The 18,707-nt window shown below is 40.7% G+C and overlaps 1 protein-coding gene across 1 annotated transcript; it reads left to right on the top strand.

The window, feature by feature from the left end:
• Positions 1-879: 879 nt before the first annotated feature.
• On the top strand, positions 880-18,271 carry HADH (hydroxyacyl-CoA dehydrogenase). Its single transcript, XM_059471301.1, has 8 exons — positions 880-1,061; positions 4,262-4,390; positions 5,657-5,814; positions 10,494-10,620; positions 11,858-11,947; positions 13,481-13,553; positions 16,654-16,770; positions 17,801-18,271. The coding sequence occupies exons 1-8, from the start codon at positions 933-935 to the stop codon at positions 17,917-17,919; spliced, it is 942 nt and encodes a 313-aa protein (XP_059327284.1). The 5' UTR covers positions 880-932; the 3' UTR covers positions 17,920-18,271.
• The last annotated feature ends 436 nt before the right edge of the window (positions 18,272-18,707 follow it).

The following is an 18,707-nucleotide window of genomic DNA, read 5'->3' as shown; positions in this document are numbered from 1 at the left end:
TTAGTGTTAATAATGGAAGAATTTTTCTTGATTTTTTATTATATTTGTTTATTATGTATCTTGTGCTAGCCTGGAAAGAGCATCATCTTCTGTCAGGAAACTTTTGTTGTGGGGAGAGAGCTTTTATTGATGTGAATAGGAAGAAGATTGAGGTGCTGGAGCGTGTCCAGAGAAGGGCATGGAGGGTGGGGAGGGTCTGGGGCGCAGCTCCTGTGAGGAGCGGCTGAGGGAGCTGGGGCTGTTTAGCCTGGAGGAGAGGGGGCTCAGGGGAGACCTCATCGCTCTCTACAACTCCCTGACAGGAGGGCCAGCCAGGTGGGGGCAGACCTCTTCTCCCACACAACCAGTGACAGGATAAGAAGACACAGCCTTAAGCTGTACCGGGAGAGGTTTAGGTGAACTCTGTGTTCACAGAGAGGGTGGTTTGGCACTGGAATGGGCTGCCCGGGGAGCCGGTGGAGTCACAGTCTCTGGAGGTGTTTAATGAAAGACTGGATGTGGCACTTGGTGCCGTGGTGCAGTTGACATGGTGGTGTTTGGTCATGGGTTGGACTCGATGGCCTCGGAGGTCTTTCCAGCTTCATTGACTCAGCGATTCAGCGAGCGTGAGCAGCGGCAGCGGGCAGGTGAGCGCTGAGGGCAGCGCGGTGACCTCTGAGGCAAAGGGCGGCCCTCAGCGCAGCCTCGGCCGCCGGCCCAGCGCCAGCCAGGGACTCGCGGGCGTGCCGGCAGCGTGTCCTTGCCCTTGCTGCTTGGCTCTTAAGGAATCAGAGGTAGCGAAGGTGAAAGACCCAACACGCCTGCCCCGTCGGCGGGCAGCTGGGACTGGGCAGCCGGAACCGGCCGCCTTCCCCCGGGGCGGAGCGCGGCCCTCGCCCCGCCCGGCCCGGCCCCGCCTGTCCCGGCCGCGCCGCTCGCTCCGCGCCTTCGCCATGGCCTTCGCCACCCGTCAGTTCGTGCGTGCTGCCTCTTCCGACGCCGCCACGGCGGCCGCCAAGAAGCTGCTCATCAAGCATGTCACGATCATCGGCGGCGGCCTCATGGGCGCCGGCATCGCCCAGGTGAGCGCGGTGCGGCGGCCCGGCCGCGGGGCGGGAGGGAGCGGAGGCGCCATGGCGGCCGGGGCCCGGGGCGAGCCCTGCGGCCAGCGCGGGCCCGTACTGGGCTGCTGCTCCTGCGTCCCGGAGCTCCGCTGGGGCTCTTCGCTCGGAGCTGAGCCCGGCCGTGGCGCTGCGCTCCGCGCTGTCCCCGGGCGGGAAGGGACGAGCTCTGGTGAGGGCGAGCGGTCAGCTGGCGGACCAGCATTAATAAAACCCACAACTAAACGTAACAACCCTCCTGGCGCTTCTCAGGACGTGTTACGGTCCATGGTCAAACTCCTTCGGGCTTGCCTTCCCAGGCTGGGTTTGTGCGGGAAGCAGCGGCTGCGCCGGCTCTCGGCCGGGCTGGGCGGGACGCGCCCCTGCCCCTTGCCGGAGTGCCGCGGGTTTGGGCTCCGCTGCTGCCGCGGCGGGCTGCGACGCATTGCTGCTCTACTTGCTCTACTCTCACACTTGTGATCCGCCCATCCTCAGGTCGGACGGCTTGGAGAGGAGAACCCAGGCTGATGGCTTAAATTGCTTAAGGTGGTTCTTAAGACAATGCGTGGGCTAATTGTAAACAGACAGTGGGGCTGTGGAAATACGTGGAAAATGTTGGTTGGAAAAAAGATTATTCTAACTTGGCAAGAGAGCAGATCTAGTGATTTTTTTTTTAGACGTTTTACATGCAGCAGCTAAAATGAGCATTTAGCTGTCATTCATCTTCAGAATTATGAAGTGGTTAATATTTAAATAGGACTTATTTTCCCAGAGTTTAACCTCAGGCCTTTGGCTTTTAAGTTCACCTTTGGCTTGATGGCTTTAGGACATGAAATTGAAGAGTCCTTTCAGAGATTGAAAATTTTGGCACTTAGTTAATTCAGAGAAAGAACCCGTTGCCCAGGATACCAGCGTGGTTCACTAACTTCACAAAGAATAAGGGGGGCAGGCAAACAACGGACAGTGAGGCTGGAGCTCATGAATAGTAGTTCTCCATCTCAATGAGTTAAAAGGTTTGCCTCTCAGAACTAAAGATTTCTTACATTCCTGGCAAATGTCTAGCATGTGGAATACAGTGGCAATTTATTTGGCTAAGAAAATAGTTGTTTGTTGTCTTTTCTGATAAAAACACTCCTCTGTATCATAATACTAAAGCTTGAGGTTTCCATTGGAGAGCCATCAAAGAACAACTTAGAAAAAAGTTGTTCTTGTGTTTGAGGAAGACGCAGACTATGCAAAGCTTATCATTTTCCAGGTAAGTGTGCTGATCTCGTTCTGCTGGACTGCACATTTTCAGAGAGCAGCTTGTCACGAGAAACATGTCTGGTATTTGACAGTAAAGTAACAGGGGTTGCAGGCCTCTACCACTGTTAAGGACCCAGGATTATTTTGCTGACCATCTGCCTCCAATTTATCAATCCAAACTTATCTCAAAGCAGAGGTCATTATAACACTGAGTGGTGTCTCCCCTGTACCCTGTTAATAAAGCTGCTTTTCATCCCTTTTTGAGTACTTAAGAAATTGCATCTCCTGTTCTCCTGGCTTTTCATACTGTCAGTGAAGCAAGCCTCTGCTAAAGTGTATGGCTTTATTTATATTTATTGGCTTTATTATAATTTATTTATAATTTTTGATTATGCTCTGTGAAAAGCACTTCTGTATGAAAAAAGCATTGATTTCCCAGCATTTGTGCTTCTTATTTAGAAACACATTCTTAAGATCATTGGATAGTAGAGTTTAGGCAAGTGTGTGATTGAGTTGCAAGGAAATGGTATGATCCTGTCTCATTTTCTTCTTCCCTGTCCATGTAAATATGGTGGGAAATGGGAGATGTTAATTTTTCTAGGATTTCTCACCAGCTGGTCAGTGACGGTGTCATAAATGGATCCTCAGTGAAGCACCTCTTAAAAATTTGCTTGGTAATGATTTTTCATCTTCAGGTGAAAAAACAGTGTTACAAATTATCAGCAACAGATGAAGTGTTAGGAGTAGAAGTACAAGTTTGGTTTAAGTGGTTTTTATGGAATGGCCATAGTGAAAATAAAAAACCAAGCTGGATAAAGAAATGTCTGTCTGCAGACTGACCCCTTGTTAAAGCTTACTGCTACTGTCCAGAGACAATCTGGCATTTCTTTATTTGCTGGGTTAGTGAGGCAAATTGGATGAGAACATCACCGTGCTTTTCTTCATGAGATAGCTGCCCTGCACTTTCCATTTCAGCTAGCTGTGTTGGAGTGGGTCTTGTGGGTTGCATGAGTCTTTAGTCATCACATGTAAGGTTAAATGCAAGGTAAAAGATTTACAGATGGGAAGCTCTGAAGTTGAGTCACTTTAAAACCGTCAGTGGAACTGTGTTTTAGTATTTGTTTTACACAGTTACTAAATCACAGCTCTGTTAGTTCAAGGATTCTAGAAGTGAAGAGAGGCTGTTGCTAACTAACAAGAGGAACATAAAGTAAAAGTGAAGTAACAGGTAATGAGCACTTGATCTTTAATGTGCTGATGCAGCGTGAGACAGTGATGTTACATGTTTGAAATTGATTTAAATACCAACCAAAAAGGCAGTCCAGTAGTGCTGTGTGTAGCTGAGCCAGTGTTTGCACCAGGTGCAGAGTAGGGAGACTTTGCAGCCATTCTTGTCTGTGAGGAATCCTGAAGTGGCAAATGTCCACTGCTGCTCCCAGCTTCTCTGTCCCAGTGTCACCTTCCTGTTGTTGCAGGGACATGCTCGTGGCCTGGCAGCAGAGCTGTGTTCTGGGACACAGGGTTGGCCATCCCCTGTGCCACCTGCTCACCCTGCCAGCGTTCCACTTTTGGCCTCCACAGCCCTTTTTCCTTACAAGATCCAAGGCTCTCAGCTAAAACGCTTGTTCCTTTCAAGACAGCTGTTTATTCTGTAGCCATGGCCACAGAATTTAGATGCCTTCAGACACAAGATTCTACACATAGTATGAGGGAGAGATTTCTTTTTCCTTTTCCTTCAAGTTGTTTGAGACTTTTATCCCTTCAGCATCACCCCAGCTGTATACAGGCTTTATGATTTTTCTAGTCAAGTGTATTTAATGCAATGTATTTTAGCTCTCTTTTGCCTAAATGCCTGGCATGTTGTCTGTCAACACAAATGAATATGGTTGATTATGTTGTGACATTGAGTTGAATTTTTCTTTTCTTTTAACTTGCAGGTTGCAGCAGCCAGTGGTCACACTGTGGTATTAGTTGACCAGTCAGATGAAATCCTTAAAAAGTCTACAAAAGGAATTGAAGAGAGTTTGAAGAGAGTGATAAAGAAGAAGTTTGCAGATAAGCCTGAGGTTGACACCTTCTTTATTTCTCTAAGAAAACTGGGAAGAATAAAAACTGCCATATTGAAGTTATGATATTACAGTTATGCATTATAGAGCATGTTATTATACTTGCTTAAAAAGGAAACTTTTTTTCCCAGTGTACTCAAGAGCCTGGACTTTCAGTTTGTTTTTTATTTTTAATTTAGGGAGGTTGAAAGATGTGTTACCTCACTTTCTTTCCTTAATAAACTCCAGCTTTAAGCTGAAGATCTAAACCAACTTAGCAATCTTTTAAAACAGATGCTAAGTGTGAAATGGAATAAAATTATTCATCTTAACTCAAAAGCAAGCAGTCTTTGAGTGCTTACCTGAATATGCACCTATTTTGTCCAAAAGCAAATAGTAACAAAATTGCCTTAATACCTGAGTAAGGAGTCATTTATTTTTTTTTTCTCCTCCTAACACGTGGGCACAGGATTACTGCAAAGGAAATGAGAGTGCAAGTGACATGTGTTGGATTTATAACTTTGCACTTGCATTGCTGAGGAAGTCTTGCCTACAGCCAGCCACTGTGGTGCAGTTGATGAGTCTAGCTTTGCTTCTCTGAATTCCTCAGCAGATTCATTTGTTCTTTTGATACATATTAACGTATACAATGTATACTGGTATTGATGATTGCCAGAAAATGATGCAGCAGAGGAAGGAAATAAAAAGGGCTTGCTTGCAGGAGTATGGAAGTGCCAGGATACGTAGAGCATTATGGAGAGCCTTTTAATCAAAAAGAAAACTATCCACATAATACTCGCACTTTTTGTATGACATTATATTCTACCATATAGAGGTTTTTTTTATTTTTACTGTGTCTCCATGTACCCTTGGCTAAAAGTCTTGCATTTCTGTTTGATTTCTGCCCTTACAAACTACGTCCACAGATTTACTAGTGAGGAAACATTTTTCCCCACTTTTTCACTGATATTTTAGCCACTGATTGACCAACCAGGTGATCACTCAGACTCTTGTGCTGAAGGTTGGACTGCAGCAAATGGTCTTCCTGAAAGAATGAGTTTAAAGGTCTCCTATTTGATTCAAAACAGATTTGATTGGCTAGGAAAACTTTGTCACTGGAAGGCATCATACCTCTACACACTTAGAATCTTCTCATTGATTTGGGAATGTGGTAGACTGCCTGCATTTTGGGGGGGTCAAAACCACCAGTTAACATAAGGGGATTCTCATATAAAAGTAAATTAAATCACTGTAAATAGACATTACAGCTGCTTGAAAATGTTTCAGGCTGGTGCTGAGTTCATTCAGAAGACCTTGAAGAACCTCACAACAAGCACAGATGCAGCATCAGTGGTCCACAGCACAGATTTGGTGATAGAAGCCATTGTGGAGAACCTGGAAGTTAAAAATAAACTCTTCCAGACGCTGGATAAGTTCGCTCCAGAGTATGTATATTTTTCCTGTTACATTTTGAAACTTAGACTATTTTCTGTTTTTCCACTCACAGTTAGTTCTCTGTTTTCTTAGCTGCTTTATTTAAGAGTGAGTTTTGCTGTCTCAGACTAGCTCCAGACTATTATGTTAGTGTGGAATAGTCGTGCCAGGTGCATATGTTATAAACATTCTCAGGTGTGTTGCATTGCTTCATTTGTTGTTCCAGGTGTGTTTAGTCATTAGGATTGCCTATCTACTTGGCAATTTCAAATCTTAATCCAACTACAAATGCAGAACAGTAGAATAGACTTGTTCCAGTGGACATGAGTTACTGTTAATGTTGTGTTCCCGTACTTAAATTGGGAATTGGAGTTATAAAGTATTTGTTTCCAGCACACCTGTCATAAACAAGTTCTAAGAAGTCTCAGTCAGCTCAATAATGTCCTAAGTGAACTAACTTTACTTTGTATTATAGGAGTTAGGAAACAGCCAAAGATGGTTATTGTGTGTGATGTAAAAGGGTAAATAGTATTTTAGTAGGTACTCATTCGGTTACATAAAGTTCCTGGAAATGTCCTTGACCTATATTTGATAACTGTTGGAAGCTACTGTTGAATATTATCCAAAGCCAAAAATGCTGTTAAGGTGAACATACAGTCTCAGAAATTTGAGCCTTGTAATTGATGAGTCAGGATCACAAGACCTTGTCTGCTTGTTGAGATTTTAACTAGTGCAGGTAAATTTGAGGGTATTGGCTAAGAGATATTCTAGACTGTCTGACCTGTCAACTGGGCAAGCTGTGGCTTGAATATCATATCAAGGGAAAAAAGATGTTTTCATTAGTTGACTTCAGCCTGGGGAGATTGTCAGGCTTTCTCCTCCTGTCAGTAATTAAAATTACTTGGTAATTTTGAAAACAGTCAATGATCACAAGCAGCCACGTACTGAGCACAGGGTAACTTGCCATTACCCTGACACACAAAAGTAAATAGATGACTTCAACGTTTATGAGAGTACCTTGTTGTGGTTGGTTTGTGCCTATTTTGTGCAAACAGACCACTGGTTGGCCAAGTATTTAATGAGCAAATTGGAGTGTACTAAATGGTAAACTGTCTAAAACCAGTCAGCAAGGAAATGGGGACTTGGAGCCTCACTTAAAAATATGTGTGTTTGGAACACCTGAGGCTGTTTTTTGGAAGCCTGAGCTGTTTGTCAGCATAGCTGCTGTAAAACATCAGATTTTACATCACAGTGTTCAAAGATACTGGGGGTTGTTCAAATCTGCTCCTGCCCATTGCGAAAGGGATGATTTTGCAGAGTTGGGAAAAATGGCTAAGACAAGAATCCTTCCTTTTTAAGAGGATATTTGGAAGCTATTATAAACATACAGGTATCTTATGTGTAGGATAAAGGAAGGTTAAGTGGATGGCAAAAAAAACGGGTTGCAGTGTCGAAAGTCTAGATGAAAAACTGGTAAAATAGTGAAACTTAGTAGTCAAGTGTTTAAAATATTAGTTTTGGATACAAAAGGTAATTTGTAACTGTGAGAGTGTATAGAGTTGCAGATGGTGTGCTTAGTGTGGGGAAAGACAGAAACCTGTAGTGAGTGTTTTTCCATGTGTTAGAAGGAAGCAGTAGGCTTTACTCATCCCACATGGCACTGTGCTGGAATAGAAATCTCTCCCTGTCAGTGCAAGCATTCTACAGCCTTTTCTAAGATTGAATAGTTCAAAATTTATAAACCTATTTTATGAACTAACTGTTGTGTCAGCTCAGTAGGGGTGGTAGACTTGTGGTTAATTGGTAACAAAGACAGGATTTGTTTAAAGACAGCTTTGGATGTCAGGAGGAGCTGTGTGGGTTACAGGAAGAGACCAGGAAAGACCAGGATGCTGTGAAGGAAGGACTCGGCTTCATTCAAATCCCAGGACTTCCCAGAGGGGTGGATGACAGAAGGTGGAAGTGTGAGGGGCTATGTATGACAGTTGTTCTGACAAGATGAATTCTGCCTGTGAAATGCAAGGTGTGTGAAACCCTGCATTTTTCTTCTTTTGTGATGTATTTCATGTTTCTTGCATTTCCTCAGCTGCAACATGTACTTGTTCATCTCCCATTTTTGCACTATGGAGATATCTCTGAGGAAAATAAATAAGTCTGGGAACTGCAAAAAACTGAAGTATTGCAATAGCACAATTAACTTAATTCCTTTTCCTTTTCTTATAAAATAACTGTAATTCCTCTGAAAGTGGATCTAAATATGTAGGGGATGGGAAAGCTACTCTTTTATTGAGAGAAGTTGTATTTGTGAGTGGGGAGCAAATTTCTCATGAGTGTTCAAATCAAATGTAATAAGCCAGGAGCATTTGGAAACCCCAGAGCACCTTGGAAACTCAGAGTATTCCCCATCTGGGTAACTGTGCAGGTGAAACAGTGGGTGCTGTTTCTTGGGTGCCATTAGTCTGAGAAAATACTGGTTTATGTTCTCAGAGCAAAAATTTATGTTCTTGCAGCTTTGCAAAACGTGGAAGGCAGAATTGTGTGTTCTATTCCTCTCAGTATTAAACTCACCATATTTGCTATTTATTACTGTGTTACGTGGTCATCATCTTTGGACCAGAGTAAAGCATTGCTACCCATTCTTCAGTTCTGTTTTCCTTTTCTAGAATGGAGTTAGTCTTGCATTTCCATTTTGAAAAAGGTCAGGCTAGGATTTTTGTAGACACTGCAGCACTTTTCCAAACAGAGTTGTAACAAATATGACAAAGGAACTTTTGCATTTCCAGTTTAAGAACTTTTCTGTACTTGATTTTTGTTTGGTTTTTTTTTTTTTCTGGGATTGTAGGAAATGCTCATCAATATTCCTTGGTCTAGGAAGGAAACTCAGCTTGGACCTGGCCAGTGTTTTTCAGCTGTTCACTGTGTTCGAATGAATGTGTTAAAAAACTGTTAAAAAAAGAAGTATTACTCAGTGTTTGCTGTGTAAGGCAGCTGGACTGTAAGAGTTGGATTTATTGGAAATATTTATTAAGGTTTCTCTTGTGTTGGGCTCTGCTTTTGACGTCTTTCCCTGAGCCACTAGATGGCACCAAGAGAAAGCACTCTGCTGCTGGGAAAGCCATTTCTGTGGCTTCACTAGTTCTGGCTTCCCAAAGCCTCCCAACTCTGTTGTCATCTGAAGCGTGGATTGTGTAATTCTAAGTCACAGAGGCATGCAAATTCTATTCTAAACTCAATGAAATCAATTGGTTGGCCAGAGAAGAAAGTGTAACTAAAATGCACTTATTCACAGTGCAAATCCAATGCTTTTCTTTTTTCCAAGGCTTTCTATCGTGTGAGGCTACAGAAGAAGTACTGAGGTAAAATCTCTTAAGTGAACTCAGATATAAACCTAGCAATTATATTTCACAAATCAATGTGCTTCTTTTTTATATGAGTATTTTAATTTTTACATACAGTGCAAAGAGTAAGTGACTTTTGGTATTCACTGACCTTGCAAGGTCAAAACTATGAAATGTAGAATGCTCCTTTTAGTACCTCAGATCAGTATAAGGCCACTTTATGGTGGAGAGATAATAAAAGAATATTTGTAAGAAGAATAAGCAGGAATTTTCAGGACTTTTTATTTCTTCACTATAACAAAAAAGAAAACGTAATAAAAAACTGAAAACAAAGTGAATGTTTTTGTCTTGAAATGTTTTCTTTAATGCCACTATAAGATATCACCATGACTTGGACATAACTTTTTCTGAAAGCTCTGTTGTAAAGCTCAGTTACACCTTACTACAATGTAAGCAAAATATCAACATAGATAAACATTTGCTGAGTCCAGTAGGATCATATAAATATGTCTGTTACATATTTATACATTCAAGGTGGTTTCCTGCAAAACAGAAAGGGATGGTAGAATGCAGTCCAAAATGAAAGGTAGGTTTTAATCTCTAATTTAGTTTCTGATTTTCTGATTTGAAGAAAAAGCCATTTCTCTAAGTTTTTGGTGTGATAGCAGGGCTGTTGAAGGTCTGAGATATTTCTGGGAGGACAAACCCAAACAAAATACTCAAACCATTAAGAATTACAGTTAGTAAATTTGGTTTATGTCTGGAGAAGGACTTCATATATGTCTTAAAATTCTTGGCATTTTGTAGATCCTTTGCGGTGTCCTATGCATGGCAGGTCTTACATTTTCTCTGGTTTTTTTTTTCCCTATTAAATCTTTGCTCTGGTGGTAGGTTTGCTCATCATGTCTATCATTGATAATTTCAAAATAAAGTAGATTACAAATTTTCTGTATGACTCCAAAGTGCATTTTTGACATGGCATATGATTGGGTTTCAATAAATGTATAAATGTGTTTAACAACAAATAAAAATACCCTTAGATTTCCAGGATTGCTGAAGGAATTACCTAGAATGGATTTGGGGAGTGAAATAAAATTTTCTAATTGCACAGTCCTTTTTCCTAGCCCCTAATAAAAGCATTCAATATAATTCCTCAGGAATCAGAAAGTCACACAGTCTTTGCAGTGGTTATTTGATTAAATTGCCGTGCTTGGACCTCAGCAAAAGGACTGTGATAAACTGCAGGGATATTTCTGAGAATTCTTGCATGATTAGCCAATGGATGTCTATTTATGTTTAGTGCCTCAGTCTCCTACTGTCCTTCATGCAATCTATATATTTCTTATTCCCAGGCACACGATATTTGCAAGCAACACTTCATCCTTGCAAATCACAAAGATGGCAAATGCAACCACCAGGCAGGACCGATTTGGTGGTCTCCATTTCTTCAATCCGGTGCCTATGATGAAACTTGTGGAGGTGAGTGTCCTGTGTGCACGCCTTACAGGGGCTGCTATCATCATGTTCCATCAGCTACAGCTGCAGCCCAGCAGTGCAATTGTCAGCAGTGGGATTTCACTTAGATTGACAGAGCAGATCTCAGTTTGCAGCTGCTCTGATATGGAATTTGCTACCTCTAATGATTAGAGGGTATTGCAGTCTCTGTTGAGGGCAGGTTTAACAGACAGAGGTAACTCCTTCAGTCTCAAGGCTCCCGAGTTCCCCACTGAACTGCCAACAGAGGTGCTGTTTATAGCCATCATTTCAAGCAGGGAGGCTTATTCATAGGAATTGCTGGTACTAGTGTAGAAATAAATAGAAAATGTCAGGAGATTAAATCGTATTGCCTTGTCACTTCTCAAAGTCAGTTGTGTTTGTTTCAATATTTCCAGTGCTACAGGCTGGGGAAGAGGGGCTGGAAATCTGACCAGAGGAAAAGGATCTGGGAGTGCTGGCTGACAGCTGCTGAGCATGAGCCAGTGTGTGTCCAGGTGGCCAAGAAGGCCAATGCTATCCTGCCTTGTGTCAAAAATAGTGTGGCCAGCAGGACCAGGGCTGTGACAGTCCCCCTGTACTTGGCACTGGTGAGGCCACACCTCAAATGCTCTGTCCAGTTCTGGGCCTTTCACTACAAGAAAGACATTGAGGTGCTGGAGTGTGTCCAGAGAAAGGAAACAGAGCTGGTGAAGAGTCCAGAGAGTAACTCACAGGAGGAGCAGCTGGGGGAGCTGGGATTGTTTGGCTTGAGAAAAAGAGGCCAAGGAGAAACCTTATCACTCCCTAAAATTATCTGAGAGGGGGTTATAGAGAGGTGGAGTAGCTGCTAGAACTTGTCCTATCAGGAACTACAGCTGTTTAAATGGGTCTCTAGGATGATGTCTTTGTGTTTCCCAAGACAAGAGACTATGTAGCTTTTAGAGTTATTTTGATACACTATAATCTCTTAAGTGTGCTTTCAAAGAATGGTTCCTTTTACCATCCTTCCATAGTGGCTGAGTGGGAAGGTGTCTTAAAGAAAAACAGCATTGCAAAATGCTGTATCTATGTGTAAAATAGTGTTCTGTGTCTGTTACATATTTATACATTCAAGGTGGTTTTCTGCAAAACATTTTGTGAATTTCTGGAAGAGTGTTCGGATTACATTGCTGCAATAGGAAAATGGGAGAGATTCTGCTCATTAATATGCTTGTGCTCTCTCTACCTTCCCTGTACCCAGGTCATCAAGACTCCAATGACCAGCCAAAAGACTTTTGAATCACTTGTGGATTTCAGTAAAGCAGTAGGAAAGAGTCCTGTCAGTTGTAAGGTGAGTACATTTTGACAGTATACTGTTCAGAGGGTCTGTCTTTGTAGCCTGTTAATTTTAAGGTGGTAGGTTTTAGTAGATGTATGAGCACTTCAAAAGTTTCTAGGCTACATCTTGTCCAGTTTGTCTTCATAATTAAAAGTAATTTGACAAAGAAAACACCCATATTTACCACAAATTCTTCAAAGTTCAGTGACCCTCGACATCTTGCCTAGAGCAGCAAAACTCACAGGTATCAGAGCTTACTGTTATGGAGTCTTTTTTTCAAGTCCTGCAGAAGTATAGATTGGAGAGTTTAAGCAGGAGTTCATCTTTAGCCATGCTAGAGACAAAACTGCTGACTCTTGTACTGTGAGGCAGTTGGCTGGATCCTTCATGGTGTGTGCTCATTGCAAGGTTTTCTTAAGACTGCAGTAACTAGACACATATTCATCTTAATTTCTTCTCAGCTTTGGTTTATTTTCTCTAGAGAAACACCCTACTTTGAAAGCTCACTTTTTCTGAATCCATTAAGCTGTGGTCTGGATAGCTTTATGCAAGCTACTGCTTTGGGTTTCACAGCCCCCAGGGGACAGCTGATAATAAAAAGAAGGGCCTGCAGTCTGGTAGTTACTGGATTAATTAATTCAGCTGCTGGATGCTGGACTCTGATTCTAGCTATGTTCTCTAAATTCTGGTTAAATTGTTCTGTGGCCTTAGCTGACTTTTTTCCCATTTCTGTCACAGTTTAGTACCATGCAATGTGCAGAATATAGGAAGAATTGTTATAAATTAGCTTGGATAGAGAATAATGCAGTATTCATGCCTGAACTTTTTTTTTTAATTCTTGCTTATAGAAGAAACATTGCTTGGGATTCTCTGGATTAAATACTGAGATAAAGTGGAATGAATAATAAATATCTGAAACAGTAGTAATATACAAAATAATATTATATTTGCAGAACTCTTTCTCTTGTTTTTGATATATTCTGCTTTTGATTGATGCTTGTGCAAAAGAAGTTTTGTATTCATTTGTTACCTTCTGACAGCATGTGTCTTATCTTTTCATTGTCAGTGTTGATGTTTACTGTTAAAGCTATCCTAACTTTCAAAAGTACGGGTCACCAGTGAGCAGTGGGGGAGAAGCAGACTATTTAGTCAGGAGTGCTTCTGGTAGTGGACACACACATAAAAAACTTTCTAGGGAAGAATTGCTTTTCTCCTAACTTCAGGAAATTGTATCATTAGACTCTTGATAAAGAAAAGACTAGCCATATTAAATTGTTTTAAGATGGATTGCTTTGGCTTGTAGTAGTCTTATTATTCTCAGTCATGATGACTGTTTATATGCCATTCCTTAATGTTAATATGCCATTTCACAATGTTTTATGCTTTAATACTGAGCAGAAAAATTAGATGAAAAATACAGATCAGAAAGTATCTTAAGTAATGATACAATAAGTGTCTTCATCCACTTGTTTTATTTGTCACATAGCATTGAGTGTAGTTCTGGTAAAGAGTGTTTACTTAGAATGCCTTTTTTATTTTTCATAGGACACTCCAGGGTTTATTGTAAACCGTCTCCTGGTGCCATATATGATGGAAGCTGTTCGTCTTTTTGAGAGAGGTACTTGGTGGGATATTCACTTCAAGGGAGGTTGACATATAACACTGCTAAATGTTACATTGCTTCAGAAAAGCCATGGGATTCCCTCAAAATTTTCAGACATTAAAAGCTGGAAATGAATAGAGAATGTTAAATATGAGCCAACATGTGTAGCTGGAAAGGCCTTGCCTTCTCTTTGAAATTATGCACAGTCAGGTTATGCAGAGTTGGAAGGTACTTGTGTGTGAAACCCCTGGTGGTGGAAAATGTTTCTGGCTAGGAGGTGACAAGGTGAGTGTAGAAGCATTGTAAAAACATCCATTGCCACCTATTCAGGAGCTTTCCCTCTCTCTGTCCCAGGAGACATTGATAAAAGTGATTGAAAGTCCCATAATGGGACTGTTAGTAAAGTTCTCCTGAGTTCACTCATATGGGGCTTGTGAAATAAACCCCCAGTTTCGAGGTAAGTGGTGTAATAGTGTCACATTGTGGTACTGGTACTGAAGTGATTTCAGCTCAGCTACTGCCACATAAAACTTTCTGTTCCCCTTCTGTGTTGATTTTTAGACATTGGTTCTTCAGAACTCCTGTCTCACTGCTGGTCTCTTTTACATTAATATGTAGGTAAAAATAATTATGAATCCCCAAAGAACCACTGAATTTTTCAAAGCATTGAAGCTTGTTTTGAAAAGAAGCCAATAATGAATGTAGTGGATAAAGATGAAATTACAGACTATAATTGCTTTTATTTCAAGCTCTCTGCTCATAGCTCTGTGCTACTAAGAATGTCATTTGAAACATTTTGTTTTTGAAATCACTGCCTTTTTACAGATGAAAGCACTCCATTTTCAGGATTCCACCAAGTATGCTTTAAATATTAAAAATCTCTTTTAAAGCACATGGAAGGAATGGTTTGATTTCTAAAAAAAAAGTAAAACAACACTACTTGTTTATCCATCAACAGATGTACCTAATTACATCTCAAAGGGAGAAAAGAGCAAATTTAGTGACTTGAAAGGCAAAGGCATGAATGTGAGGGGGCATTATTTTTTTAGAAAAAGTCACAGTTTTGAATAAAGTGTATGGGTGTTTCAGTGTGTTTAAAAGAGGTGCCTTTGTTAAGTGACATGTATCATTATGCATATTTCAGGAGACAACAGAACTTTTTAATTAAATGCAGGAGAAAACAGTTACCGGGTTTGAATGTTAAAACCGAGTGCTTTTGCCTAAGCAAAACAATATTTCGATTTAATCTTTATTCTTTTTGTATCTTCTCCCACAGTATAATATTTACAAAATTGATAAATTTCATTTGTGACTTTTTAACTTCAGTGAAATCGATTTAAAAAGCTAGTTGATGTCATGGGAAGGCTGATGGCTGTCTTTTAATTCATATGTTTGAGTGAATCAAGTTAAATTTCTATCTTTTGTGTTTATTCTCAGAGTAGACACTTGAGCCAGATTGTCATCTACATTAATTGAAATTGTGTCTCTTTCCTGGTAACCCCAAGCACTGAAATGCCATTTTATTGGGCTAGTCCTTGCATTTTTATTTGTACAAAATCTCATTCTGTTAAATGTGCACTTTTGCTTAAGCAATATACCTTTAGTATATTAACAATGACTTATACGGGGCTTATTGTAAATATTAATGTATAGTGGTCTGTACTGCTCTGCCCTTAGTAGACAAACTAAAAAGCAGTCAGCTGAGTTTCTATGGAAGTCTGCTTTATACTAGGAGAGACCAGAATGAGCTAGGGATATAGCCCTTGTTTGCTCTTTTACTGCTTTTTATTGTGCTGCAATTAAACTGTCGGGTGGCCTAGTACCAAGTTTGACAAAGTGGGACAAATCTATTGAGGGAACAAGTCTGTATACCTCCATCAGCTGCAAGTGAGTTGAGAGTTTAGCTGTGTTTGAATTTGGGGAACTGAAATTATGCTAGAATTAGGTAAGACTACTCTCCACAGCTTCTCAGAAATAAAATGTGGCTTAAAAAAAACATTGTCAGCTTTAAAGAGTAAAAGGAGGTATATAAATTATTAGTTCCTACAGAACTGTCACTGAAGTTGTTACCTTTACAAGAGATTTTGTAAATTTATTTCAAGGGCTCTCTGATCTTAGGCATATAAATTGCAGAAGCCTCTGTGTCTGCCACGCTACCGGACACCGTGCGTGCCTGTGCGCAGTGAGCACGGAGGTTACTTAACAAGGACCTCTGGGGTTTGTATAACTTCATCCTTTTTGTAGTATCTGCAGAGAAAGTGCACTGCCTTTCTCAAAATGTGAATTTGAGGTATGCAGTAGAGATGCATCTGCTTTGATGACAGTCTAAAATATGTATTCCCAGCTAAAGAATGAGGTTAAAGTTACTGTGACAATGTGGCAGTGCAGGATTTGTGTTTTTATAGGCTCAGACTGAAGTAGACGTAACAAATTTCTGATAATTTTGATTATTTCTTTTAAAGTAATTTTGGAATTCTTTAATTCATCTGCACCTGTGCAGTCATTTCAGGTTTCTGTTATCTGCCATCTCTGATTCCAACAGATATCCTCTGGTGATGGGTGCTGTAGCTAAGTGTGTTACTCAGACGCTCCTGCCCCCCTCTCCATGCCTGCCTTACCCATCAGCTGGATATCACTTGTGTTCTGGCAGCTGTAGTGTAAGGGTAGCTCTGTCCTGTGCATCGTCCAAAAGCTGCTGCTGATCTCATGGAGCTGAAATTGAGTTGTTTCCTTACTTACCCTGTTCTGCTGCCTCTAAAGGAAGCTCTTGTTTCTTCATAGTGACCAGTTCTTCCTTTAGTCATTCTGATAGGGTCAGCATGGTAGCTGTGGCTCCATCAGCAGTGCAGTGCTCTGTATTGAAATGCAAGAGGAAACCAGGAAAATAGAAAAGAGGCCTGCAGGGCTTGTTTTTTTTTTTTCTTTTTTTGGTGAGAGTTTCAGCTTTATGCTCCAGTATGTGTATGCTGACTCTAGTTTTTGTGGCTGTGAAACATGCAGAGATTTTTGTGAAGAGCTGCACCAGGGTGAAATAACACCCTGTTAATTATTTAGAGGTGGTGCCAAGGAGATGCGGAATCTTCTCTGTTCCTCAAACTGTCAATCTTTTCTCTAGGAGATGCATCAAAGGAAGATATTGATGTTGCTATGAAGCTTGGGGCTGGCTATCCCATGGGTCCATTTGAACTGCTGGACTATGTTGGGTTGGATACCAGTAAATACATTATAGATGGTACTGCATGCTTATTTTTTTCTGCTTTTCCACTTTCTAGCTAAATTGTAGATGTTTTAATGCAAATGTGACTCTTAATTATTTAAACTGAATGTTTATGGTATAGCCTTTGAGCTGTTGAGGAGAAAGGATTCAGCTCTTAGGATTCAGCTCAGAATGCTGTGTGAGTACAGCATTTGTACTGCGTGCCTGTACTCTTTGTACTTGGGGACAGAACAGTGGTGGCTTTGCTGACTTCATCAAGTGCTGTTAGAAAATAGTAATGATATTAACATAAATGGTACTTTGTATTACTAAAAAGAATCAGTGGGAAGGGTGACGTACTAGAGGTGAGGAATTCTGTGAAAATTGACAAATGTTGAGATTCCCTATCCTTTTTCTACCAGCCATATTTTTATTCTTAATTAAAAAGAAACCCAGCAAATATCTCAAAAGATGTAAGTGAACCATCTCCCCGTCACTTCAGTTAATAAGTGGGCGAATGTCAATACAGTAACAAAAACTTAAATAATGGTGATGACTTGTTGATGGTTGTTGTGTTCTTTTGAATGAGCAGCTTAAACATTCTCTGAGGCAGAATGTCACTTTGATGATGGCATTTTCAGTGGAACCTCTTTTCTCTTAGTACTGTGAAGTAGTGTTACAAGTCACCACGTGTTTTGCAGGTAGAAATTCAACTTGGGATTTCTTTGTACTTGAATTTCTTTTCCGCAGAGCCTTTATTTTATTTCCTTGTACTTAGCTATGTTTCAAAAGTTCTTAATTGTTTTAAAAAATCCTCAATTGTGGGGACTATAAGGTGTTTGGAGTACACTGAGCCTGAAGACTAATTCTTAGATTAGTGCATAATCATCAATACTGATCTGGGCTTTATGGAGCTGTACTGCAGGGTCTCAGAGAGCCTAGAATAGGTTCTAGTCCTTCTTCAGTTTTCTGACCTTTGAATGTTTTTCTAAGGAGATGCTGATCTCTATTATCTTTGTATGTAAACAGAACTGTTACTAATTCATCCACTTCCCTTCCTTTCCAGGGTGGCATTCATTAGAGCCCAACAATCCTCTTTTTGCACCCAGCCCACTCCTGAATAAACTGGTAGAAGAAAAGAAGCTGGGTAAAAAGACTGGAGAAGGATTTTACAAATACAAATGAACTCCAGACCTGAAGAGGTGTTAAGCAATCTGTATATGCTATTCAGCATTACCATAATACAGGTGTTTAAACCTTCCCAAGGGTGGCACAAGCTGCATTTAGAACATAACTCACTTGAGAACTGAGTGATTGCACTAGTTAACTATGGTCAAAGCTTGATTTGGTAGATTGTTTTTTTCTTGTAATTCCAAAAAATCTTTCAATGTACAGTGCCTTCATGAAATGTTGATTTTTCTCAGGTGCAGTACAGAATGACAAGTGAATTTATGTTTTTGAAACGTTATTATATTGATGGGGAAAATCCTAAAAATAACCTCATTTTCTTAAAAATAAAACTTTCAACAATTTTGTATTGAGTGTGAGGGCTTGCGGTTGTATCTTGGATGGAGCCCACAGGGTGGCAGCCTCTTCCCACACTGACAAATGCAGCCTGGAAAGGCAGTGGGTTGTTTTGTTAGGATTTTTCTTAAGTGCACTGCTAATCTCTAGATGTAAAATACAGTGCCTTGACCAATAATGTTTTGAAGGACATATTTACAAACAAATAAAAGAATCCCACAAAGGCAAGCTGCTCCCCAAACAGAAGGTTCCCAACAAAACAGTTAAAAGCAGAGGTCATGATTTGCATTGGGATTTTCTGTCATTTTCAATTAGTGGTTGAGGGCCTACTTTTGCTAGGTGCTGTAGAATCATAATGAAGATTTCTAGGGGATTTCTGGTCTCAGGGGCATAAGCTAGGATGCTGGTGGAAGCTTCTGAATGTTTTCTAGAGTCCTGTAAATTGGCTG

The sequence above is a fragment of the Ammospiza nelsoni genome, chromosome 4, assembly GCF_027579445.1.
Source record: "Ammospiza nelsoni isolate bAmmNel1 chromosome 4, bAmmNel1.pri, whole genome shotgun sequence".
In the NCBI taxonomy this organism is placed as follows: domain Eukaryota; kingdom Metazoa; phylum Chordata; class Aves; order Passeriformes; family Passerellidae; genus Ammospiza; species Ammospiza nelsoni.
Note: the sequence above shows the minus strand (reverse complement) of the source record. Positions and strands in the feature narration are given on the sequence as shown.

Bases quoted from the DNA above. Each gene is read 5' to 3' on its own strand.
- HADH (XM_059471301.1), top strand. From the start codon at position 933: ATGGCCTTCGCCACCCGTCAGTTCGTGCGTGCTGCCTCTTCCGACGCC. The intron at 1,062-4,261 runs GTGAGCGCGGTG...TTTAACTTGCAG, and splicing joins TGGGCGCCGGCATCGCCCAG to GTTGCAGCAGCCAGTGGTCA. The intron at 5,815-10,493 runs GTATGTATATTT...TCTTATTCCCAG, and splicing joins CTGGATAAGTTCGCTCCAGA to GCACACGATATTTGCAAGCA.